The sequence below is a fragment of the Oryza brachyantha genome, chromosome 2 (assembly GCF_000231095.2).
Source record: "Oryza brachyantha chromosome 2, ObraRS2, whole genome shotgun sequence".
Classification (NCBI taxonomy): Eukaryota; Viridiplantae; Streptophyta; class Magnoliopsida; order Poales; family Poaceae; genus Oryza; species Oryza brachyantha.
The window spans coordinates 15756527-15782179 of record NC_023164.2 but is presented as its reverse complement, the minus strand read 5'-3'; the positions used below and the strand labels follow the sequence as shown (position 1 = coordinate 15782179).

Sequence of the window (25653 nt, the reverse complement as noted above, 5' to 3'; positions counted from 1 at the left end):
TGATACTCTCATCCTCATGCAGAAAAATTTCTATTTTATACAGGCCAGTTGTCGTTGTTTATGCTATTATTAACTATGCCTTGTCCCTCTTTTCTACTATATCAACAAATATTGTTAGCAAGATTAATAGCTCCCTATTAATGATTGTTGTATATGTGTTAACGCACATCAAACTATCAAAGTAACCAAGCGGTGAAAAATCAATTGCCATTGTCATCGGCGTTAGGCAAGAACCAAGAACTGAAATCAAAATATTTCTAGCAACCATAGTCTATAGTCATCAAACTTTGCATAAATATGATTGAATCACCTCATCTGTCCTCCTTTGAAGTAAAATATTATTGAAACATTGTTATTTCTTCCGGAGACACATAGGGAAGAAGGGGGCTCATAGTCGCCTTCTTCTTCCTTGAACCATCTGCTCTTCTTCCACCTCCTCCCTCCCTCATTTTCTTTGTGGGATCTAATGGGCTGGGGGTTTTAAGCCCCTAGCACACATGTTGGATCCACCGTTAATTCTCTTCTCCTAGAATATAAAAAGTTTTAAAGCTAAGCATGTGTATTAAGAAAAATGGTGAATTTAAATAGAGGAGGGCGGTGGTGGGTTGAGAAGATAAAGTAATGGAAAACTTTGGTGGTGGATAAAAAAATAAGAGTTTTGGACTTTATGTCATCTTCTTCGTTACTGTATTCCCAAATATCAATGTCTCAAAAACTTTCAATTTTTTTGCCACCGAGACCTTGCTTGTTCTTGATTTAGTGCCATTTTAGACCTAATATATTTCCACATCAGCTAGACGATGTATCACTAAATCTACAGAAAGCAGCTTAAGCATCGTTCATGTCGTATAGAAGGGGTGAATAGGTGTTGGCTAAAAGTATAAAAACATGCAGTGGAATCAATATTGATGGGACATTCCACTATCGATATGGATAGTCCAACAACACACGGTGTTAGATAGTCCGACCTCAACCGAACAATCCGATCCACGCAGAGGAAAACAAACACATGCCCAAGATAGATATAGGCGTAGATAGTCGCAAATAACACCAAACAATCCAATCCTATATAGGACAAGACAAATTATCCTTGGTGAGACAAGCACTTAGCTCACTTGAGTTTCACGCAAGCTAGATGGTCATCAAGAAAGAGAGAGAAACAAGAGAGAGGAAGAACACCAAATAGCTTGAGATAAAAATACAATGTGAAGGGAGAAGAGTATATACTAATTTGTTTACGAAGTTTGGAACTAAGCAGTTATACTCTTTATTATGGAAGCTCCTATCAGAGCCGGGTCTCTTTCAACCGCTTTTCTCTCCAAGCAACCATCTTCGGTGAAGCCTTGGTATCGACCACAAAGTTCCAAGCTCGGACGCTACATAACTTTTCTTTATATATCGACGTTGCTCTACCAAGTAACCACTAAGGCAAAGCTCGGATTTCACTTTCTTTACCTCTTCCATCGCACATTTGAAGTAAAACCTTCGCAATATTCTCTTAGGTGCACCACACACACCTTGGTTGCTCACTCGCTTCTCCTTCTCTTATTACAATTTTTCGAGTTCACCAATTTAAGCATACACACCACATACAACTCCCTCTAGCAGCACACAAGCTCTAGCATACTCTTGAGATGGTTGGAGGTAAACTAACCTTCTAAAGTTTGCACTAAGCACACTTTTCTAGCTAAAACTCTTCTTAGAAGTCCTTCAAGGAACACTTATTACATAATACTTAGAGTAGTCGCTTATTTTAGAGTAAAAGGTTTGATTAAAATGATCACTTATTTTGGGACTAAAGGACTAGTCCAACTATTTGCTTTTTTTGTTTAACGAGAAAAATGGGCCCATGAAGTCCGCTATTTGTGAGAAATTATTGCTAACACGACGTTAATATGCCGATTTAGGTTGTACATGTCATATTGACTCCACCCAACTAGGCTGAAAACGTTGGGCCAAATTACCTCATAGTACGACAACGCAACTACGCAACGAAGCAGGCCAGAGGCCAGAAAGAATGGTATACCTGACATATTGGCCTTCTAAAAAATGAATATGTACACATATTTTTACTTATATTGGCCCCCATCTGTCTTGGGCCCTAGGCCATCGCCCCCACCACCTAGGCATGGAGTTGGGCCTGCATGGATGGGGGAACAACAGCGAAGGAAAGAGGAGATGGAAGGGAAGGAGGTGGAGAGGATGAATAGAGGGGTGAGATGAAGAGAACGGGGGAGCTCGATGACCACCGCCATTGATGGAGTAGTCATGGGACTTATTTGGGAATTGAGCAATTTTACGGTATTTGAGAAGTTACCATGAGGTACCATTTTTTATGTAAATTTTGATACCTCTTGGTATCTTAGATACTAGGAGGTACCAAATTCTACACCAAAATTTTAGTACATCTCGGTACCTACTCAAGGACTGTAAAATTGCTCTTAGGAATTTTTGTTGGATGGAAAGGGGTAAACTCATTGTCGAGGTTTTATAGTGACAATAATATTAGGAGTGGCACATGAGACCAAAAGCACAATAGTGCGCTGGAGATAGGGGATTATCTAAGTTCAGGCATTTGAATATAAAGTAATACTCTATTCTTTATTCCTGTTAGCTAGGGGTATAGTCGTGTTTTCTGGTGGGGTGTTGAATATAGTCATGAATCTCTTGCCCTTGAGGGGTCCCCTATCTTCCCTTATATACCAAGAGACAAAATTACAAGATAGGAACCCAACCAAATATGGCTTCGGTATCCTTATTTGTACATGATATTGTTTGATCGTGACCCTATAATCTGTTGTGGGATACAAGGTAATATATTATCAGAGTTTTAATCTATCTCTTATATTTTTGGATCGGGCCACCGCTCTCCATAACCAGTTATGTCTTCTCAATGTGAGGATACCCGGTATCACACTCGTCTTCTAACAATGGTGCCATGCTAGAGCGGTGACACGGCGCCTCACGGGTTGAAAAATGGCGCACAAGCAACAAATCTACTATGGAGAGTGACATTTAGTAATGCGGCAATCAAGAAAATTGCATAAAGTCCAAAAACCCTTCTCTTTTCATAAAATCATATACTTGCACCACTAGACAAATTTTGAATGCTAAAAGTTGCTAATAGTTTAGGATGGAGTGAATAACTGCTATAGCATGCCAACTTTTCAGAATACTGTAATGGTAAAAGTGATCACAGCACACAGCAAAGCATAATAGTGTATGACCAAAACACACACTAGCCACTTGAACACAGTTCCTAACAGTTACAGGCGGATGGGATCATCAAGTAGGTAAATATGTATGAACCAAGAAACAGTATAGCATTTTTTTTCTGAATCATCTACTTCAAAATGCTACATTGAAACAGATCATGCAAATACTACATTCAAGAGGGCCCCTTCTGATATATGCCTAACATAGTAACGTGGCTGCTGATATTGAGTCTGGATCTCGTAATTCTAATCCTATCTCTATAATCTGATTCCACTTAACTTCTGGTATAATTCCTAGGATCCAAACAGGGCCCTAGTGCTAAGTTTTATCTCCTGTTTAAATAGCAATGCAAAACCCAGCAAGATGGACTGCAGTTTCACACCTCAGAAGGCACAATTAAGCAAGATTATTTATAGAAAAAACAGTGCAAGCTGATCACCTACTATTTGCAACGCAATACCCAGCGAGTGAACCTTCAAAACTCAGAGGGCACAATTTAGCCAGGAGGGAAAAACCACACTTCATCAAAAAGGATGGCATGCACAGAAATTAATTCCGCACATAACCGAACAGAAATGAAAACTGCAATAACAGGATTCAATTTACCATCTGCATATCAAAATCCTGTTGTGTGTGTGGGTGTGGGTGGGGGGGGGGGGGGGACCCATGTCAGTGGCAATGTTTCTTCTCCTGACAAGACCAAACAGACGATGATTGATCTATACATTCTTCAACGGTAATGCTTGGAACCAACTATGCAGGTACAGCAATGGAACTAGCAGATGAGAAAGTGCAACAACGTGGATTCATCTGATCAAAGTTACCATCTATATAGAAATCCCGAGGGGGCAAAAGCCATGCAAAAGAATCGATCGATCCTCTTAAGAGCACAAATCAGGAAGGATCACTACTAGCTTATGATGGCGTAATCTTCATCAACCGTACCTGCTACTAGCATCATCAGCTCAGGCCTGCTTCTTCTTGCAACCAGCTGGTAGGAGGCAGTTTAACCAGCTCGCACTTGCTGCCGTTTCACTTGAACTCTTGGCAGGATCTCCCTCACGCTTGTCAGCCCCTCCATTTGAAGTCTTAGCCGCAGGATCAGCAGTAGTAGCAGCAGCAGGAGGGATTGGGTAGAGGATGTCATAGTGAGAGTCTACGCACAACAAGGTCACACGGGGAGTACCACTTGCAGTGGAGCAGTTATCTTCGGTATTTTCACCATTTGGGTGCTCCACTCGGATGTCCACCTGAAGTGTGGCCGCCAAAGCACTTACTGCAACACCTTCTGCGTCCACGCGGGGAGGGATAACCTGCGTCAAGCACCACTGCGTGCATGCAGAGCAAACAGGTCGGTCAGGTGGAGAAATGAGTGCCAAAGAAATAAAGAAGAGTTGCATGCATCGCTAGTTCAAAACGGTGACTCTGAGGGGAGTGGTGCTGATACTGACGTCTTCCAGACTGCGACCTTCTCCAAGCCCGGTTACACGTGCTTCATACATCCCTCTGTGGTCGTCCGAGCACATCCAGATGCCTGCTGCTAGCCTGAGGAAAGCAAAAACTGATACCACAGAATGAATGTCAGAACCAAGAATCAGGATAGACTGAAGGAATGCAAGGCTCAAGGTGTTTCTCTCTCACTGTCATCCGTTGTATCATAACTGCTGAAGAACTCAAGAAGAAATTCTTCCCCGCTGTGGCTGAAAAGGGTGCTTGTTCAGTCCGTGAGATGGGGGTGTACTTAGAAACTACACTTATGCTGGAATTGCAGAAAAAGATAAAACATTTCAAAAACCTGATTGTTGATTTTGGGAAATCCCGCATAACCTTCCATCCCTTTATTTTCTCTATCATCGCCTGAAACGTCTGCATGAATTGATACAATAAATTCTATTCAGATAAAAATCATTACAGACAGCTGGCACATTGCACCCAAAGAAGATTTTAACTGGTATGTTAAGTGCCGCTTACACAATGGTGATCATCAATAATCGGAATTCGGGAATGAAAAGGCATGATATGACATAACTTGTTTGAGAAGCTTCCGTTAAACGTCAAGTATTAAAATATTCATTAAAAGAAAATATTCTACGAGAGAATGGTGAGAAGGCAATTTATGGTATAGCACCAGATGGCCAGACCATTGAGGAGCATGTTGTAGCATTTCAGTCTTCAATGTAAGAAACGTATAATTAGTTTCCTGATCATTATATTTTATTTTTAGTACTGTCCAACTGCTAAATTTCTTGAAAGGTTGAATATTTGATACAATTAGGTAATTACTGCTACAAATTCATAATTAGAATTAATGACAGTAGGGTGTAAGACAGCGTTGTCATGCGACTATTGTGAAACAGTGGAGCATCTCCTGCAAATGATGAAACAAAGAAAGTAAGATGAAACATCCAGCTTGGTTTGTATACTACAAATTTAAAAAACATTAATTACAAGCATGTTTATGTGATTACATCAGGAAAACCAAATAAAGGGGAAGAACAAACATAGGGACACGAGAGATTACATCGCGTCTACGGGAAAAATCAGAGGTCCAATGAAAAAGTTCAGCTGGGCTAGCCAATTCTCCAATAGCAGCAAGAAGACGATTTTCCTCGTAAGTGTCTTTCCTATCAACAATTTGCTCCTGTCATACGTTGTCATAAACAAATTAAGAGATTTATGACACTAAACTTACATCCTATGCTAATGGAACAGGGAGGTGGAAGCTTACCAGGTAGGAGAATGCGAAGCTCCTATAGAAACTCTCCCCATCTCTATACACTGGCCTCAGTTCTGAATAATGACTGTCATCAAAACTGACCGAATCCACAATGACTGATGATTGACTAATAGTATTATGGATGTTCCCGAAGTAATGATTTGTGGCTTCTCGTATAGGAATTTTCTGCACCACACACACAAATAAGGAATTCAAACAAGGATGATCTAAAACAGATAACAAAATGCAATATGCTTCCTCTTTCCCGAAATAAGTTATCTTTCTAGTTCAAATTTGAAGAGAACTTATTTCTGGACGGAGCGAGTATGTTTCAAGCTCCATTTTGCCAGTTTTTACAATCTCTGTTAAACACTTGACAAAAAATAATTAATATAATCGCTTCAGTTCTATTAATTGGCTGTTGCTCAGTTATAAATGATGGGATAGATACACAAGATGTCCAAGAGCTGCTGCAATCCAGTTATGTCGTCGATGGCGTGCAAAACAGAACTACAGATCATGTTAACTTCTGATTAGTAAATTTAGACGAACAAGAAGTAGATCTGTTATCCTGACATTTCATAATTCACACACTATAATTTTCACATTATCAAAGGTTAAACGGAATCAAACCTTGTGATCCACATGAGGCATCGATTTTGACGTGATTGCATCAGAATTTTGACGGGGGCAGTCCTGTTCTTTATCTGAAAGCTACTAACAAGAGAACAGGAAAAAATCATATATTTGACCAGACTTGGCAGCAATCACAGACAACTGACATAAACATTAAAAATATGAGACTAGGAAACAAATTGAAGAGGGAATAAACGGTATTCTAAAAAAGAGAATATATGAGACTTTGAAACAACAGACTAGCAAAATTAGAAAAGGTGTGCTTTTCTCCATCATGCACTTCCTACAATACGAGAGTAAAAATGAGAATTGAAACTCATATGTAACAAAATGGGAGCACTGTTACCTTATTGTGAGCGGGCACCGGATCTGAGAACAGCTTTCCTCCATTATTTGCACTAATAGAGTCCACAACATCAAGCAACTTTTCAACTTGCTTCTGTTGGAGCCTTCGGTCCTTGGTCATATTATCAAAGAGAACAACCCTATTTTGGCACAGGTCAACAATTTTCTGTAAATAAGACACACACAAGTAACTGTATAAGTTATATGAACCATGTTCACGAGGACAAAATGTTTCATCAAATGCACTAAATGTTCTCGTAAAAATATGAAAATCATGCCTGTAGATACCATGGGACACTGTGGCATATGCATAAGAAAGTTTCATCAGAAGAGGAAATGTACCTGTAGATACTCTGGGGCATGATTTAGCATGCTCTTCAATTTAGTTTCACCAACCAAATCTCCATGAGTAAAAGCTAATATCATGTGATCAACAATCTTCTCTCCAAAATATTCCTTAATTCTCTCAATGGTACTATAATCTTCTAGAGAAAAGCGAGATGACGCAGAAAAAACCACCAGCATCGCATGTATCCCATCCTCAGCCATACTCATACACTTAACAATTTCTTTACCAGCATCCTCAGTTGAAATGGTCGTGTCAAACAATCCTATTCAAGACATTCAAATGGGTATTTAGCCAAAAATACAGATACGAAAATGGAAAAGGTTAAATAGTCCTATGATTCGTGCTGAGGCAAAACTTAAAAATAAACACACACACATTGAGATTAGCTTTCATGCAGTAGGACAATACATTTTATACTAAACATTAGTATGATTTTTTTGTTATCTTCACAACGACCCAATTCATTTTCCCACTGAGAATGGAATATGTAAAATGCCAGAGAATAACTCATGCAGTAAGTTGGATGCTCCCAATTATTTAAAGCAGATCCCTAATATATTAGGAGCCAAAACATGAAGCAATGAATTTGTATTGAAATGCATGACTATCTGCTTTGCCATGTAATTGGTAAACTGGTGAATTGTTAAGGTTCAGGAAGAACCAACAGTTAAACTTCCCCCATATCAATCAGAAGATATATTATCAAGACAAAATGGATCTTCAGCACAAAACAAACAAAAAACCTCCATACCGCAGTAGAGTATAATATCTTGTGAAGTACGAGGGTAATGGGTCAGTAGGTCTTCATCAAGGAAATATTGTTGGCACAGGCAGGCATAGATCCTATATCAAACATCTCAGTGTGCATTTTCAATATAAATGATTATCGCAATGACACAGACAGAAAATACAGAATAACAGTGACACAGCAAGGTTGTCTCGGGGCCCTGATGTTCTATCCATGGTAGATATGTCCTCTTCACACAAGATCAAACATAGGCATCACAAATCCAAAACATCCACAATATGACCAGCAACACTGAAGTAAACAAGATCATCCAAAACAGAATAAACGGATGAATGCTCACCAGGTGTATCAATAACATCGATGGTGCGGCCATCCTCTAGAATGGCGCCTTCTATGTGACAAGTATTAGTCACACGGACATGTGAGTATTCTGATACAAATGCTTTTCTTCTAAGGATACTATTGCCAGTTGCACTCTTGCCACAGCCAAGTTTTCCGACAACAACTAGAGTGATGTTAGCAGCAGATAACACCGAATCATTGTCATATTCATCTCCTTCCATTGCAAGCTTAATAGTGAACTGTTTAGGAAATCAATTCATACAGGTAAATTATCTAAACAGCAAGTTAAGCAAACATTGAAGAACAAATCTTCTAGATAACTGGAATTGCAGTTAAAGAAAGGAGGTTTCCTTCCATCCTTGGAGAGGTACATGCGTCCTAATCTTTGTAGTTCTTGAGATGTATAGGTAGCTGCGCTAGTAACTCTATGAGGTATGTATACGTATACCTCTAAATACCTCCCAATAACAAAAGGTTGTCGCCATCATCAACCGTATACTTGTTTTGTAATCAGTTCACCAGTTTAATTTTTCTAGCGATGGAAGAAAAGCTGTAAAGAAAACTAGGAACGACTAGATGGTTGTATGTCACATGCATCGGAATTACTCTTCAAATAGATAAGTATTCATGAGGACAATAAGATAACTTAGTAGTTGAATTGGATGAAGTGGAAATGGAGGAACGAAAATTAATTGTGCAAATATCATACAGATTGCACCTACTCAAACGCAGCAAAACCAAACAGCAGTACTCCATACGAGTATAAGACAAATTGGTAGTTCAATTGGAACGAAGTGGCCATGAAGCACATCAGAATCTAATAAGGAAGAAACCACTCGCGCAAAACAAATCACTGAATCCCAAATGCTTCCCTCCCCATAACCCAACCTACTTACTACTCGGGGAATGCAAATACTGCTCTCCCGAGCTTCCCGAGAAACCCTATCTACTCCTAACTTCCAAGGGAAGGGACCAATCTATCTAACCCAAAACCAGGCCCCAAATCGATCGGGAGCGAGAGAGAAGAAAAAAAAATCACCAAACCGGGACGGCGCCGACGAAACCCCCAGCCCCCACCGGCGATACTTCGCTAGGACGAACCTCGCAGGGCACGCAGACGAAGCCGCGGCGAACGAGGAGGAGGAGGAGGAGGATTTACCTACCTGCTTGCGAAGAAGAAGAAGAAATTCTCTGATCGCCAGGAGGAGAGCAAAGACGACGAGTCGAGGAGGGTTTTATAGTACAGTGGTAGTAGTACTTGGGAAGGAGGAGAAGGGCGTGTGCCACGTGGCGCCCGCATGCGCGATCTCTTGCGTTGGCTCCTCGCTGAGATTCGTACACCGGCCGCGTGTTTTTCTTTTTCATGATTATCTTTAGGATAGAGTGAGTATTAAAATATTGCCCGTGTTTCGTCACTGAGATAAAAAATTATTTTTTATAAAATACCTACACGTGTCATGTGTACATAATTTATTGGACACCATGATATACCAACAATCTGTATTTAGATTTTTTTCTTAGACAACCATAGATAAAACATATGGGAGGACAAATGGATCTTTTCTCCTATGCTTATGCTTATAAGCTAAAATATAAATTTTTAAACTTAAAATTTAGAGTTGATTTTATGGATTTTTTATCGTAGTTTATTTTTTTTATTGACTTTTTGATCGCAAAGAACATGTATATAAAAGTTTTATCCATAAATTATTCTTTATTTGTAAATACGTGTTTCGCTTGTTCCTAAAATGAGCCTTAAGCAATATTATTAGTTACATTACAAGGGGCTTTTGTTTACTGGATCGGTGTTTACTGTTGTGTAAACTGCCACGTCCAGGGGAATTCACTCTTTTGCCAAGTGATAATGGTTGACAAAGCAACATTATCCAACGAAGATCATGTTTTGTCCAATGACAGAAGATGGGTAATGTATAGAGACCAGCAAAGCACGCAGCAGCCAGCATGTATTGGCTGGACGGCTTGCCGCGCCTCCATGTGCTGGGCTGTCGTGTTATCACCTGGGCCAGCCTGCTTTTCCGCTGGGCCGCCCGCTGGCTGGCTGGGTTGCGTGGCCTGGTACGCGCATCGCACGCCCTGCGCTAGGGGCCAGTGTAGCCGAGCCGGGTGGGCCGTCTTCGTGCGCACCCGCTGGACTGTGTCTCGGTGGGCCGGCCTCGCCCCCTCCTTAGCTCTTGGGCTGCGCCAGTACCCCGCCTTGTTCATGGGCCGGGCCGACGTACTAAGACAGAAATATCCGTATTTTTTAAGTAGTAAAGATTTATGAATAACATGTTTATATACGTATGTTTTGCGCTCTAAAAACTAAGGTTAAAAATAAATTACGATAAAAAAAATCAAAATCAACTCTAAATTTAATGTTAAAAATTCATTTGCCAGTGAAAAGATGAGTTTGATTGCATCTAGAGGATCCTCTCAACAAATTTCCGGAGAAAATGTACCGTATTATTATTGATACAATATGAAACTAGCGGAATTTGGAGGAAACATGCACAGATCGAATCCAAGTAATAAATCAAATGGTGAAATAAATTGCCACCAGTATCATCGCGGTCGAAAGAACCGGAAATCAAATGGTTTCGTCAAACCGTGCACCACATATGATTAACTTTATGTAGATCCCGCCATATCCTCTGATAATTTTTGTTTGATTATCAACTGCTCAAGCATGTTAACTCAAATCAGTGTAATTAAAGAAACACCATTATACAGGCCAGTTCAGCACAGTTTCTTCCTTGCACGATGCAAGCAAAATGTTTGGCTTATCACTTATCTCCCCCCCACCCCCCGGGGGCCCGAATCATTCAAACATATGACATACATGTGTTAAAATAAACAGATGCTTGCTCTTAATACCTTATGAAGCATCTTACTACATCCATTTCTGATATGCCTTAACAAACTAAAGGTATCTCTCTACAAACTCCCATCCTACATTTCACAAGTTACTGATTTATAGACCTTAAGGGGCTTACAAGTTACAACCATGATGCACATTATGTAATTGATAGTCCAAACATTACTCCTTTTTGGTATGCTCTAGGTTAGACCAGATAAATTAAAAGAACTTGGTCCATTTTTGGTTGGGTTAATCAGAATATGAAAAGGCTAAGGCCAAGTCAGTCATGTTCTTGTACCATGTAATATCAGGGAGGCTTATCTTCACAATGTACTCAGCATCAAGGGTGTGATAAACATACGAAATCTGTTCCATTGTGTACCGTAACTGTTGTGACAATAGATCATTTGTCAAACTATAGCATGATCACTTGCCTCTTTTTAAAATCTCCACGACAGAACTTCATGAGAATGCACACACTCACAATACAAATTTAAAAAGCAGTGTAGTTTATACCCATACTCACTCTGAATCCACAGTATAGTTGAATATAGCAACTCAAACTACTTGAATTCATCTACATTTCAATATATCTAACAACTGTACCGGGAAGTTTTAATTCTTAAAGATGGAGAATGACAGAACTAAGAACCATGGATTTGCTAGTGGATATTTTTCCAAGATTGGTTCCAACAGGTCTCTATTTTCTTTCATGCTGAAATTCACAGAATTGAAGGAACCAAAATTACCTCAGTGCAATAAAAAAAACTGTGCCAGTACTATGAAGTAGAATCCCAAAATCAAGCATGCCTGGTGCTCATCAAAGTGCATGCTCTTAACGGAAAGGACAGCATAAATACAGATCAACAACCACTTCGATTAAACACTAGATCATTTCACACTTCTAATCCTTAATGCATCAATTTGTAGGTATAATAAAGTTATAAACATAATAACCAAAATGTAATCCAAGTAATCAACCCAGAATGATGATACAAAAATGTGACCTGAACGGAAACCCTCCCAAGAAGCTTAATTATCATCTTCTCATTCCAGAACATCTGAAATGTCGATTGTCTGCAATCGTTCTTCCTCAGGAACCAAACACCAATTTGGTGACTGCACTGCCCTGAGCCACTTAAAGTCATCAACATTTGCCCAATTACCAGTATCATCCTCAAGCCCAGCGTCCCTCAAATCCTCCTCAATCCCTTTGTAATTCAGAGCATGTGGCGCGAACCTCACACCGCTGCAATCCTCGATGATCGGCCGGCTCCTCACCCTCAAGTAGAAATCCGTCGCCCTTGCTTCGTGAATCCTGATCTGGTGTGCGGCCATTACAAATGTGCAGCGCTCGACGTCCTCTATGAGCACCGAGCCGAAGACGGCGCCTACGAACACACGGCAATCCCTCAGCCTGTGGATGTACAGTGCCCGGTATTTGCCCTTGAGGTAAACCTGACAGGAGACGAGATCAGCGAGGGTGAAATCCCCATCCTTCTCGTCGGAAGCTCTCAGATCCTTCACCAGGATGGCGCCCTCCCGCCCCCGGAATCCGAGCCCTGGTAGGATCGCCTCGACGGCGGGGTTTGGCTGCTCCGGCGGTGGAGGCGGCGGCGGCAAGGTGGGGGGATCTTGCGGGAGGTTCTTGGGGGCTTTGCTCTTGTTCCTGAAGGAGAATGACTTCTTGGGCCGGAGCTCGGAGGCGGCCAGCCTGTGGGCGGCGCGGAGGTCGGAGACGGCGGCGAGGGCGGAGCGGAGCTCGTAAGGGGGCAACAAGTGGGAGGCCTCGGCGACGAGGCGGTCGAGGTCGTCGATGGCGGCGGCGGCGCCTGAGAGCGAGCGTTGCGCGTCCTCCTCGGGGGAGGAGCGGCTGCAGGCGGACAGCGCGGACTCGGCGGCGAGCTTGGCGGCGGCGAAGCGGGAGAGGAAGGCCGCGACGGGGGAGGCATCGGGGGTCTCCAGGGACGGGGCGGCGGCGCCGCGCCTGGAGAGGCGATCCAGCATAGCTAGGTGCTTGCGGTGGCCGGCGGCGGCGGTGGGGGAGGGTTTGGTTTGGTCGGTGTCCGGCTCCATTTCGGCGGCGGCGGATGGCATCGGAGGAGCGGTAGCCTGGCCTGGAGATGCCCTTTCGCTGCCGGGAGATGTCATCGGAGAAATGCACGTTCCCAAAAGCAGATCAGCTTATAGCATATCTAACGTATCCCCCATTTTACTCTTTAAGTCAAAATTTAGCTATTTTGACAAAAAAAAAAATACTCCAACGGACTGATCAGTTGGATGGTCAAGCCATTTGGCTGGCCAAACCAGCTCCCACACTGATTAAATTTGGTCAGACAAACTGACTTGCTATCTGCACAGTCTAACTCTCCCTCTCTCTCCTCCTCCCACCCCCCTCCCCTGCCACCGTCCGGCAAGGACGTCGTCGCCACCGTCCAGGTCCGGGCACCCCACCACCGTCGAAGTCCGCCTCCATCCAAGCCGTCGGAGTTCGTTGCCACCGCCATCCGGGAGAGCACGAGTTGGTGCTGCCTGTCCGCGTGCCCCGCCGCGCCGTCCCAAACTGCGTCGTCGCCCCACGCGCGGCAGCTGCCAAGCGCGTCGCGCCATCCCTAGCCGCGTCGCCGCTGACAAGCGAGCTGCGCCACCCCGCGTGCAGTCGCGCAGCTGCGCCACCTCCCCAGCTGCTGTTGCGGGCGAGGAAGAGGGAGAGAGAGAAGAGGGGGAGAAATAGGAGAAATGAAGGGAAGAAGATGACATGTGGAGTCGCGGTGTCATAGACTGAGAATTAGAAAGGATTGATGGTGAGGTTGTTGGAGTGAAAAACAAATTTGACTTGACAAATTAAATGGAAAGTGGCCAAATAAATATTTGGAGAGGCTGTTGGAGATACTCTTAGCTGCTTAGAGCATCTCCAATAGATGCCCCATCTCACTCTCTAAGCCAAAATTTGACCAACTTAAAAAATAGCACTTCAACAGAGTTGCGGCCAAACTAGCCCCCCAACTTGTCAAATTTAGCCAGCCAGTTATGATTTGCCATCTATGGGCCCCACAAACCATCCTACTACTACAGTACTACTACTATCGCACGACGGGTCGCCGCCATTGGGTCATCGTCGTCACTGGGTCGACGCCGCCAGGTCACCGTCATCGCCGCATCGCCGCCTCCGGGTCATCGCTGTCGTGCCTCCCGGCCTCCCGCGTAGCCTAGCCGGGACTCCTCGCGCCGCCCTCGCGCCGGCGACGCGTCGCCTCCCGAGCCACGCCGCCTAGCCTCCCGTGCCGGCGACGCGCGCCGACGCCCGGCCTCACCGCGCGCGCCTCCCGAGCTGCCTTGCTCTGCCATCGTGAGCCCGTGAGGAAGAAAATGAGAGAGAGAAAGAATGAGGAAGAGACTGAGTGGGAGGGAGAGAAAAAGGAGGATGACATGGGGAACCTAGATGTCATAGACTCGGAATAGAGAGGGTGGATAGAGAGACTGTTAAAGTAAAAAACAAATTTGAGTGGCTAAATAAAATACAGAGTTGTTAAATATGTATTTGGAGAGTGGGATTTGGAGATGCCGTGGGCTTGTTTAGGCACCGTCTAATCCTCTTCGCCGCCGTCGCTATAGCCATCGACGCCGTGGCGACGGACACCGTCGGGTCATGGCAAACGGTCGACCGACGTCATCGACCCGCACGTCCAGGAGCTCGGCCGGTGGGCGGTGGCGGCGACGGGCCTGCCTGGGCTCACGTTCGACAGGGTGACCGCTGGCGAGAAGCAGGTGGTCGCCGGCGCAACTACCGGCTCACCCTGGAGGCGTCGAGCAGCGGCGCCAAGGACGGCAGGTACGAGGCGGTGGTGTACGAGCAGGACGGGAGCAACTCGCGCAAGCTCGTCTCCTTCGAACCCATCCACTGATCGATCGAGCTGCGACGACGAAACTCCGGCGAGATTACGTTAATTGATTACCCCGGTTTATTCTTTTGATCTTCTCCTGCGTGGAGACGTAGCGATCGATCGATCCATCCATGATGAAGAAAATTGTTGTATGGATGAAAGAAAATGAAATAGGAAACAAAACATCGACCATTTCCACGTCCCCCTTGTTAAACATAACAAAATAAGGTTGCAGGTTTTCATTATTATCTTTACTACTTTAAACTTTAAACTTTAAAAGAGGAAGTTTCGTCCGTCCGTACACCTCACCTCCCCTCCCAACGTCGCACGTCCTCCCCTCCCCTCCCCTCCTCTACACGTCCTGGGGTGTCTGGATCAAGTGAAATAAATTAACTTTCAACATTATAATTAATTAGCATCAATAGCCCAGTGGTAAATCCTCTTATCTCTAATGGAAGGTTGCAGGGTTGTAGGTTCAATTCTCCCCTCAAGCAGGTTTAAAAGATATTAAAATTTTAGCCCGCGCACGGTTACCTGCCAAATAATTTTAGGATAGATTATTTTGCAACAATATTTCTACATATAAATATTTTATTTATATATACAGTTTATGGATGAAATATTTTATTTATGTTTAAAGTTTGTGATTAGAAATATTTTGTTTATGCGTAAAGTTTATGTATATTTATGTAAAAAATAGTTTATGAACAGAAATATTTTATTTATATGTAATGTTTATGAATAGAAACATTTCGTTTATTTAGAAAGTTTACCAATGGAATCATATAAATAATTTTAAGTAGAACTTTGAAATTTTTGTTCACTTTTATTTGATAAGAGAATCTAATCTAAGAAATAATGTTGAGAAGTTTTCATACTAAATACGAAAAATTACATTTTTCTTTTCCATAGATTTTTTAATGGTACAATGGAAATGTTTTTTTAATAATTTTTTAATATTTAGTGGGTAAGTTAACAAAACTTCTTGCATGCATGCATGAGCTTTTGAGCTAGTTCTTTCATGCACTCACAAACTAATATGCATGACATGTTGAAGTGTTCGTGGATCCTTGACACACATAACATCTAAATAAAATTAGTAAATGGAAGCACAATTTACCTTTTAATTTTGTAAAGTACGAGAAAAAAAATAATTAATAATAAATCTAGAATCACATTAGCACTATGATTACACTATATTTTATATAAAAAAGAAACAAAACATATGTTTCACCTAAATAGGATGATAAATTCATATTTAATACGGATTTCGATCCACCAGTTGATATATAAGGTTTGCATGGGGTAGAAGGACTTGCACAATGGGGAAGAAATGGAAAAGAAAGAAGAAAAATAAAAGATAAAAGAAAGAAAAGAAAAAAAAAGAAGAGAAGTAAACAAAAAGGGCAAAAAGGGCAGAGCATGTGCCTCAAGATTTACGTGCATGGTGCGCTGTAATGGCCCGGGGTGCTCCTCGTCCTTCGTTGACGGCAACGGCGACAAGGTTGACGGCACGGGCGCGTACCCAGAAAATGCGATCTCGACCACCAAGTACACGTCAGCGAGTTTTGTGACAATCATTGGTCGAGCAGTTCTGTTGTATCACTTCTTCCTTATCATCGCCTACGTCTCTTTCAGTCCACTCGCGCCCTACTATGCTACCTCCGTCTTGCTCCAGCTCATCTATCGTTGTTAGGGTTGCCATGGCTAGGGGTGCGTCAAGGACCGGTGGCGTAAGAAATAGGTGCTTGCCACGACTACTGCAACCTACATGTATCTTTGTAAATATAATCTTCTATCTTTTATTTTCATATAAAAATATAGTTCTGTTGCGAAGTATGGGCATATAACTAGTTTAGAATAACATTTGAATGACAAGTTAAACAATGTACAAACACAAACCATATGTAACATTTGGATGATGCAGTGTATATAATAATTTATTTGTTTCAAAATATAAGTATTTATAGAATTTAAATTTTTTATATCACAATATAAACATTTCTACATTGATATATAGTTATATGTTTGTATGCAATGGTCATGCACCTGCTTGAATGTTGATGATATGACCCAAGTAATTTAGTACTAATGTCATGTATTTTTTTCTATTGTATTCTGATATTTTTCTGATTTATTCTGATAATTTACTGATTAATTTGGGCATTTTCTGATTTTTTTTCTGAATTTTCCTGATTCTCTGTGATTTTTTGGATTTATTTACGAATTTTCATGTATTTTTTTAGAATTATGCGGATTTATGAGCCAATTTTCCTGAATTTTCATGAATTTCTAGATATTTTATAATTTAATTATAAATTTTCTTACGTTTAAAATTAGTTCTGTTATTTTCTAAATTATTTACTGATTTTCCATATTTATTTAGTGTTTTAAATTTATTTGAAGACAGTCTTTTTACCTCTCTATTTAACCGCATTAAATCTTTATCCATTTAAAATGACGTATAGGAAAAGAAAATTGGATGAATGGCATATATGTGTAACCATATTTTTTTTAATGGCATTTACGTAAAGGACTCCTCTTCTCTCCGGCGGCAGGCGGCGAGCGCCCGACGACGGCGATGGCGGTGGGCGGCGGTCCGGCGGGCAGGGCGTGCGCCAGAGACGCGATCCGTCAACCACCGGCTGCGGGGCGCGCTCGCCCGGAGGCGGCGCCCAAGCCGGCTACCTTTCCTGTCGGCTCGGTGACCAGCAATATTGGTGGCACACGCACGGCAGAGCCGGCGCGACCGAGAGAGGAGCGGACGGCGTGGCGGCAGCGGCGACGACCGCGCGCGCGCACGGGCCGAAGCCTGCACGGCGGCGTTGGCGACGACTGATTTGTGCGACGCGGAGATGGTGGGCCCGCGATGCCAGGGAGGGAAGAGATGAGCCCGCACGCCGGCGAGTGCAGGCGGGCGGCGGCATTGGTGCCTGCACGACGACGATGATGCGGTGGCTACTCCAAATCGGTAAGAAACTAATCCGATCTGGATCAAATTTTGAATGATTTTTTTTGGATTCTAGGGTTCTTATTTTTTTAGTGAATCTGGGGATTTTTTCTCGAAGTAGGGTTTCTTAGCTAAGGTTCTGATTTGAAAGGTTCAACAAATTTATGCCCAAAATTTTGCAAAACTCCACTGCCGATTGTACTGATTGAAAAAATTGCAAAATAAAACTGAAATTGAAGCTAAATTATGCACGAAATAGCCAAGAAAATAAACACTGAACAAATCCGAATTAAAAAAGTCTTAGATAAAATTGAATCTAAACAGTGCACAAACAGTAAAGATGAATCCTAAAAAAACTCATCCAAATTAAAACTGTTTGCACAAAATTGAATCAATTCGAATCTCATGTGGCTTCTCTCGATGGACCAATTAAGGCTAAGTTAGCTTTGATACCACGATGTTGGGTTTTATTTTCTAATCTTAGCCTAAGATCGATCACCTCTGCTAATACGGAAATAAATTGATCTACTGACTTGGTTGAGAAGGCATTGAAGTCGAATTTAGTCTTCCGCTCTTTCCTTCTTCTGTGTCTTCTTTCCTTCTTCTGTGTCTTCTTGTGAGATCACTTCATGAGCACCTTCCAGTTTCTAATCGATCGGACAATTAGGGTTTGGTTTGAAACAGAAAACTTGGGTGTTCCCTACTCCTTTGTTCTTCTATTTATATGGCATTGGTGGGGCTCGGGGTGTATCTCGAATTTGAGTTTTGATTCTACCTATCACCAAATCAAACTCCTATTAATCTCTTTATCTGTTTCTTTTCATGTTAGACAAGGACACCGGTAAATAGATTCACGGTGGATTTTGAATTTCTTTATCCTGGTCTCTATCTCAATTTCTGTTATTTCCTGTTATCCGGTGTCTAGCCGAAAAATCAACCAACACATTGAAGTCATCATGAATGAAACAACACTACTGTTTCTGTGAAGAGTACACACCGTACATGAAAATCAATTAACAGTGAAGGCACATAACTTTACAAGGCACAGAACTGGATTCAAGTAATGGTCAACATTAGCGAAGGTTAAAACGCATCAAATAATGTCAGTTTGCAATCTGGTATAACAATTTCATCAACACATACACCATCCCTTTTAAGCTTCCCACAATCATTTTACATTTTTTGAAACGAAGAGGTCAGAGCCGCCACCCCTGAAAGTTATCTAATCTCCTAGGGGCGGCCACCTGTTTTTTTTCCTTTTCGTCGTCGTCGTCCTCGGGAGATCATTCTCCGGGTGTTAAGCTTGTCGTTGAATCATCAGCAATTGCGCCACGGTTCTTACGGTGGTAGTGTCTAGTCCTTGAGCTCCACACGCCGTTCCGCCCTGTCTTGGCTCGTCAGCATCTTTGCCGGGATCTGGAGGCCCTCATCGGCTCCCGACAGTTTGCCTCCATGCCATGCACCTCGTCATTGTCATGCGTCGTTGTCGTCGGGGATCCCCGCGCCACCATCAATCAGCCCCGTTGCCGGCCAGGAGACTTGTTTCCACCGCCACCGGGGGGAGGACATAGCTGCATCGGTGCTATTGTATCGTATGTTTCTCTTTAATGTGATTTTGTATGGTTTGCAAGAGAGCAGATATAGACATCATGGGTACAGTAGTACAGGATGACTCCTTGACCTTGTCAAAGACATGCACGGAGGTGCTGGACACATGGGCCATGGCGCTGCCGTACGACTACTGTATTGCTGCTTGCTGCACTTTTTTTCTTCCCATTCAGAGATCGGGTTTGCGTCGCCCACCGCCTCATCAACATCTGCGCGTCCCCGACATCGGTATTGACTTTGCTTCGATTACATCGTCCTGCCCAACGCATCGACGGACCGATCACCCGTTCAAGCGCCCAACTACGACACCTTGCCGCCGATCGTCTTCACCTACGTGTCTACGCCATCAAGCTTTGGGTTGCTGCATGGCAATATTACACATGGACTTCTCGCTACTGCATCGACATGGACTTCTCACTGCTTTTGCCGTATTCATCGCCGTTCGCGCATCAGCAACCTCGTTGTCCGCACTAGTCATCGTTAGCCACTCGAGTCTTCTTCGTCTACTTCGAGCATTGTTGCCGCATCTCCAGGCTACTACCGTCATGTCCTCCCTTCTCTACTATCACACCAAGATGACGGCCCGTGATCGCGCTCCAGGCGAGTGTATCACTGTTGCGCACCGTCGAGTAGGTGGTAGGACGCCAGCCAGACCTTGTCCTCCGGCATTCGTTGACCCCTGAAAAATTGTTCACAACGATTGAGGAAAGGAAGGGGGTCACTGCGGCCGTCAAATTTTGGATAATCCAGCTTGTGGTAGCGAGGTGGTCGTTCGCCGTCGTTGTCGTAGCGTTGGCCATAGCGGCCCTGAAAATCGTAGCGGCAGCCGTTGAGCCCGAAGCCATCTCCATCATGATTGAAATAGTTGCCGCCATGGCCGAAGCCCTCGCCTCTACGACTGAAGTTGTCGCTACCGTGACAAAAGGAGTCGTTATTGCGGCCAATCCCCTCGCCGCCACGCCCGAAACCTTCGGCGCCGCGGCCGAAGCCCTCATCGTCTCGGATGAAGCCATCGCCGGCGCGGCCGAAGACAACACTGTCATGGCCGAAGTTGTCGCCCCACGTCCTCCTTGGCTCCCGGCGTGGCCATTGGTCGCGCTGTAGTTGTCGACTCATCGAGATGGCGAACGAACAACGTGCTCCAATCGATTGATTGCCAAGTGTTGAGCCCGCTATTGCTTATCAATGTCCGTGATTTGGGTGCTGAGCAATTCTAGTCGCTCCATTACAACGTCGAAGCGTTGGTGCAAGAGATTGTCGTCTTCTGCGCCGGCCATGAGGAAGACGGAAGCGATGGATGATGATGGATTAATGGAATCTGATACCAAGACGTTAGGAGCTATAATTTATACTCCCTACGTTTCACAATGTAAGACTTTCTAGCCCTGCCTAGATTCATATAGATGCTAATGAGTCGTGAGACCCTTATTCGTTGCGTGTCTAAACCTAAAGTAGGGGTCCCATGACTTCCATATTGTATAGTTTTTCATTAACCAACATATATTATTTTGCCCTTGTATAGTTCATCTCCATGACACTTTATTTTTATCTATATAAACATGTTTAAATCAAGGCTAAATACAGTGATCGAACTGAGAAAACCCCATCCTGATGAAGATTTCACTTGAACATGCCTTTATTATGGTTAAGATTAACATGTATCATTTTAACAACCAAATTATAACAATTGGTAAGATTTTTACCCACCAGTGCCCTTTGAAAATATGCATTTAGCGAGACCGAACTCAAAACAGTTAGAAATGATAGCACTGTTGGACTTAGATCATTAATAATGGAATTTAAAAGGAATGAACATTGATTGTTGTAATTATTATTATTCTTTCCCTCTGTGCTGTTAAGGATATTAATATCCCCATTATTAAATTTTCATTCTACACACAATTAACCACTTATTTTATGTAGAAGTCTCCTTTGATCACACTGATATCAAAAGTTTGTAAATCTATTAAATACCTTGGATCTGACTTTAGTTCCTTATAATGCCATAGAAAAAACATCGCTCCACACGAAAGTTCTTAAGTGCCGAGGGTGAAAAGTATTTTCTTTTTATTTCCAAAATTGTGATATAACACGTTACTTTTTTGTAGGAAAAAGATGAGTTTTATGTGAGTTTGAGAGAGGACGTGCACACTGAATGTTCAGTGAATGATTGTGTCTTACATAATATACACATGATGTGGTAATGTATTAGTTATTGCTTATTTCTATTTCCTATATACATTAGGTCACACATGATGGTTAATTGTTAGTGTTTAACTACGCAGGCACTTTGGCTCTCTTTGTTTGAGTACTGATTCTATACAGTCGGCTAGCAGAGCAAAAGAAATCTTTGATGGGCAATTGCGATACGTGATTCTGTCGTTGAGATACTCAAAGCTTTTCTTTTTTTCGGGATGTATCTCGATACAGTCGGACATGGCCTTCCAAGTACTGATGCTGTTAGACCTGCTTCAACAAATACCTGATGTATCTACTGATTTAGATAGAATTGAATGATGGTTCTGTTATTGAAACTGTTAGATATTCGTTGTTGTCATTGATGGTACTGATGTTGTGACCAAACAGAACTGATTTCGTGGTATTGTCAATTCCTGCTTAAACAAATGACTAGTCATTAGACCTGTTTCAGCATATAACTGTACTGATTAGAGATAATTATGATTGTTTCATTCAAGTGTTTAAAGATCCTTCTTTTGTCCACGCTGTGATTTGATGATACTAATGTTGTGACCAATCAGAAATTCTTCTTGATACTCTCAATTTCTACTTTAGCATATGGCTCTAATTTAGACGGGTTGTGGCAGAGGAGTATTTTCTGATCTTTGTACGTGTGATATATATCTAGATTCTGTATGATGCAGGTTTCCCATTTTCAACTTCTGTCCTGGCCAGTAGCTTGCATTTAGATGTGCGCGTGCAATAATTGAATGGCATTAGTATTGATATTAATTGGGCAGCAACAAGCTTTTGATCCAACGGCGAGACAGTCAGCTGAAATCTAATGTTTTCCAATCCAATTGAACGTATACTTTCAGCAGATTATACAAATTAAATCGATCGATAGAACGGCTCTTATGCAGCAGCATGAAACATGCGCGTGCATGACGGGTCCAAATCGTTGGCGTAGTTGCATTGCTCATGGGTGATTATTGGCTATTTTTCATTAAAAAGCCAAGCTATAAATTTACAAACAAAAAATAATCTATGATAAAACATATATATATATATATATAGCAAAACTAATATGTGCACTCTCTTAGAATAAGCTATTCTATGCTCTCTTCCCTCATAAGGCCTAAACCTCTCACACCATCTTCCAAAGGCCCAAAACCCCTCTTCTAGGCTGGTTAAAGCACTCTCCCACCGGTCAAACACGTCATTTGACCTTCCTCCACACCCCATATTTGCCAACTCCCGTCTATCCTGAAAAGTGCAGTAACACGAAACTAAAAATATAGTAACATGCTTTATAAAATACAGTAACAACGTCAAAATATAGTCATGACGGATTTAGTTTTTTAAATCACATTTTTAACCAATATGGTGAAAACGGTTTTAAAAAATGATATAAAACGCATGAGATATTGCTCTCTAAAAATTGGGAATTTTAGCTCCCTCACATGCATTAGTTGTACGGTAACAACAAATTTTAGCTCCCTCACATGCATTACTTGTACGGTAACAACAATATAAAGTCATGATGTTACTGTGCTTCTATCACGATGTTACTGCAACTGTGCAACACACGTGTTACTGCACGTATATCGCGATATTGCTGCATATCTATCACAACGTTACTACAATTGTACAGTAATAATACATATATTTTATAGCAACATAAAGTTATTACTGTATAGGAGGTGCATCATTACTGCACATATAGATATTTCTTAAGATTTTGAACTTTAAACAATTTTATCTCTCACCTCATATATTATTTTTAAGAACTTTTATACCATATTGTTTGAAAAAAATTGTTCTAAAAAAATAGATCCTTCATGTGTATGTTTCGATGTTGTTACTGCAAATTAGTCGTCGTGTTACTATATTTTTATCGTCGTGTTACTGTTGACGCTGAAAATAACAATCAATAGTCACACACGTAGGCCTGAGAATTAATCTTAGACCATTCCAGTGCAGGACCTAATTCTTAGATATACCGGGCGTGCCAGTCAGTTTGATCCTGTAACTGACAAGATATGACAGGGAAACAGTTAACCTCGAAATCGCTATCGGCCGAATAGTTGATACTATCCCAGGACCCTAGCCGATAGACTAGACGATCGGTCTTACAGGAATTTCGTGATAACAGATATAAATATACTCAATCGACTAAGTCAGAAGCAAGATAAATAGTAGATAAGTCAACCAGCGAATTAATCTCAAAAGATCGGAACCAACCGAGACAGTTTTAAGATTAATCAGCCGATCGGACCGTTCCAACATTTATCACCCGCTAAATTACTAGCCGATATAAGACTAACCATGGAATCCATATAATAAACTAGCATGCTATACTGATCATTCGCGTAAAACAATATTAACCAACAACATGTATGCTCATACCATATCTAGAAGATCGAACCTAATCGAGACAGTACAGATCTAAGCATAACCACGCATGGCATCAGGTAAATATCATGGCATGTGAATAACGAGATAGCAAAGCAATGTAATCCATTAATCAATCTATTAAACTCAGCCGATCGGATGGACTTCTATGAACAGATCATAGCAAACGTACATAGATCAAACTTAACCGAGATAGTATGTAGTTTCGCATGATATAATCAACAGGTTTAACCGGCTAATCAATGAATTACTCAAAATAACGCTGGCTAAAACTCCAGCGGTAAGCCCTCACAAGCCTCCAATCCGATCCAATAACACGAACCAAGCAAACCCAATTGATCGGATCGAACCGAGACAGAATTAGATCAGCAAGACTCTCATGAACATATCAGAGAGAAGAACTTATGAGAACTTGATCGAGAACTACCATTACCTCAAGCCAAAACAGATTAAAATAATGATAGAACTCAGCCCGCCGATCAACCAGGCAGAAGATCGAACTTAATCGAGACAGTTCTGTCTTAGTTGATCGATGGGTTTTGACAAGCTAGAACTTACATTGCGAAGCTGATAAACCCCGCGTCGAAAGCTCAAACAAGTCAAAGATTTGAGGCGATGCGCCAAGTTGAATTGATCGAGAGATATTACAAAGACCCCGTACACTTATATTTATAGCCCCGGGAGATAACCAACCGGATAAGAATCCACTACTACCTATCTTTACATTATCCGAACTCTAATTAAATAACAGAATCCTAAAAAAAACTTTCAGATAAATTCTAATTAATCTACATGGACTCTCGGTCAACTACCGAACTTATGTCCAGACTCTAGGCCCAATCGGACTCTCACTCTTGTTCGATTAGGACTCTATCGGCTGCAACCCCTTTGCGTCCAGTTTCCTGTTTCCAGCCGATTCAAGCTTCCCTGTTCGATTCGGTCTTTAACCATGTTTCAACCAATAACGCTCATTTGCCAAAATCTGGCGTTAACAGTTACTGCACAATTCCTGTGAGACGAGAGATGAACTTAGATAGATATAAGGGAAAGCCCATAAAGGGGTTGACCCACGGGATTAACCCTTTGACCAGCATTTAAAAAGGTGGGTTGGTTTTTGGACCTTGGGAGGAGGGTGGGAGGTGAGATGGGTCTTAGGAGGCCTTGGAAGGGAGAAGGTGTGGAATAATTTACACTAAGGGGTGCACATATTAGTCAGGTTTTGGCTCTGCGACCTCCCATCCCAAATCGGATGCGACCGTGGGCCGAAATCATGATATTTATGGGCCGAAATAGTGCGGCTTTAGAGCCCAATGGGCTCCTAGACTTGGGGAACATTTTTAATCTTTTGTCTCCTATAAATAAAGATGGAAGTGATGAAGCTAATAAAGACAAATTTATATGTTTTTCCT

General features: G+C 42.1%; 2 protein-coding genes and 1 long non-coding RNA gene across 3 annotated transcripts; 1 reads left to right on the top strand and 2 right to left on the bottom strand.

The window, feature by feature from the left end:
* Positions 1-3877: 3877 nt before the first annotated feature.
* LOC102699379 lies at positions 3878-9549 on the bottom strand. Its single transcript, XM_015833572.2, has 11 exons — positions 9516-9549; positions 8351-8591; positions 7256-7524; positions 6915-7079; positions 6566-6646; positions 5945-6118; positions 5738-5857; positions 5012-5082; positions 4858-4916; positions 4668-4777; positions 3878-4544 (listed from the first exon to the last, which is right to left on the bottom strand). Exons 2-11 carry the CDS (start codon positions 8571-8573, stop codon positions 4182-4184), a joined length of 1635 nt encoding a protein of 544 aa, XP_015689058.1. The 5' UTR covers positions 8574-8591; positions 9516-9549; the 3' UTR covers positions 3878-4181.
* A 2415-nt stretch (positions 9550-11964) lies between these two features.
* On the bottom strand, positions 11965-13349 carry LOC102722934 (tubulin-folding cofactor C). The gene has a single exon (XM_015833144.2). The coding sequence runs from the start codon at positions 13304-13306 to the stop codon at positions 12257-12259; it is 1050 nt and encodes a 349-aa protein (XP_015688630.2). The 5' UTR covers positions 13307-13349; the 3' UTR covers positions 11965-12256.
* Positions 13350-17635: 4286 nt separating this feature from the next.
* LOC102716932 lies at positions 17636-22397 on the top strand. Its single transcript, XR_423169.3, has 3 exons — positions 17636-18064; positions 21760-21851; positions 21937-22397. It is a non-coding gene; the product is annotated as an uncharacterized LOC102716932 (long non-coding RNA).
* Positions 22398-25653: the final 3256 nt, after the last annotated feature.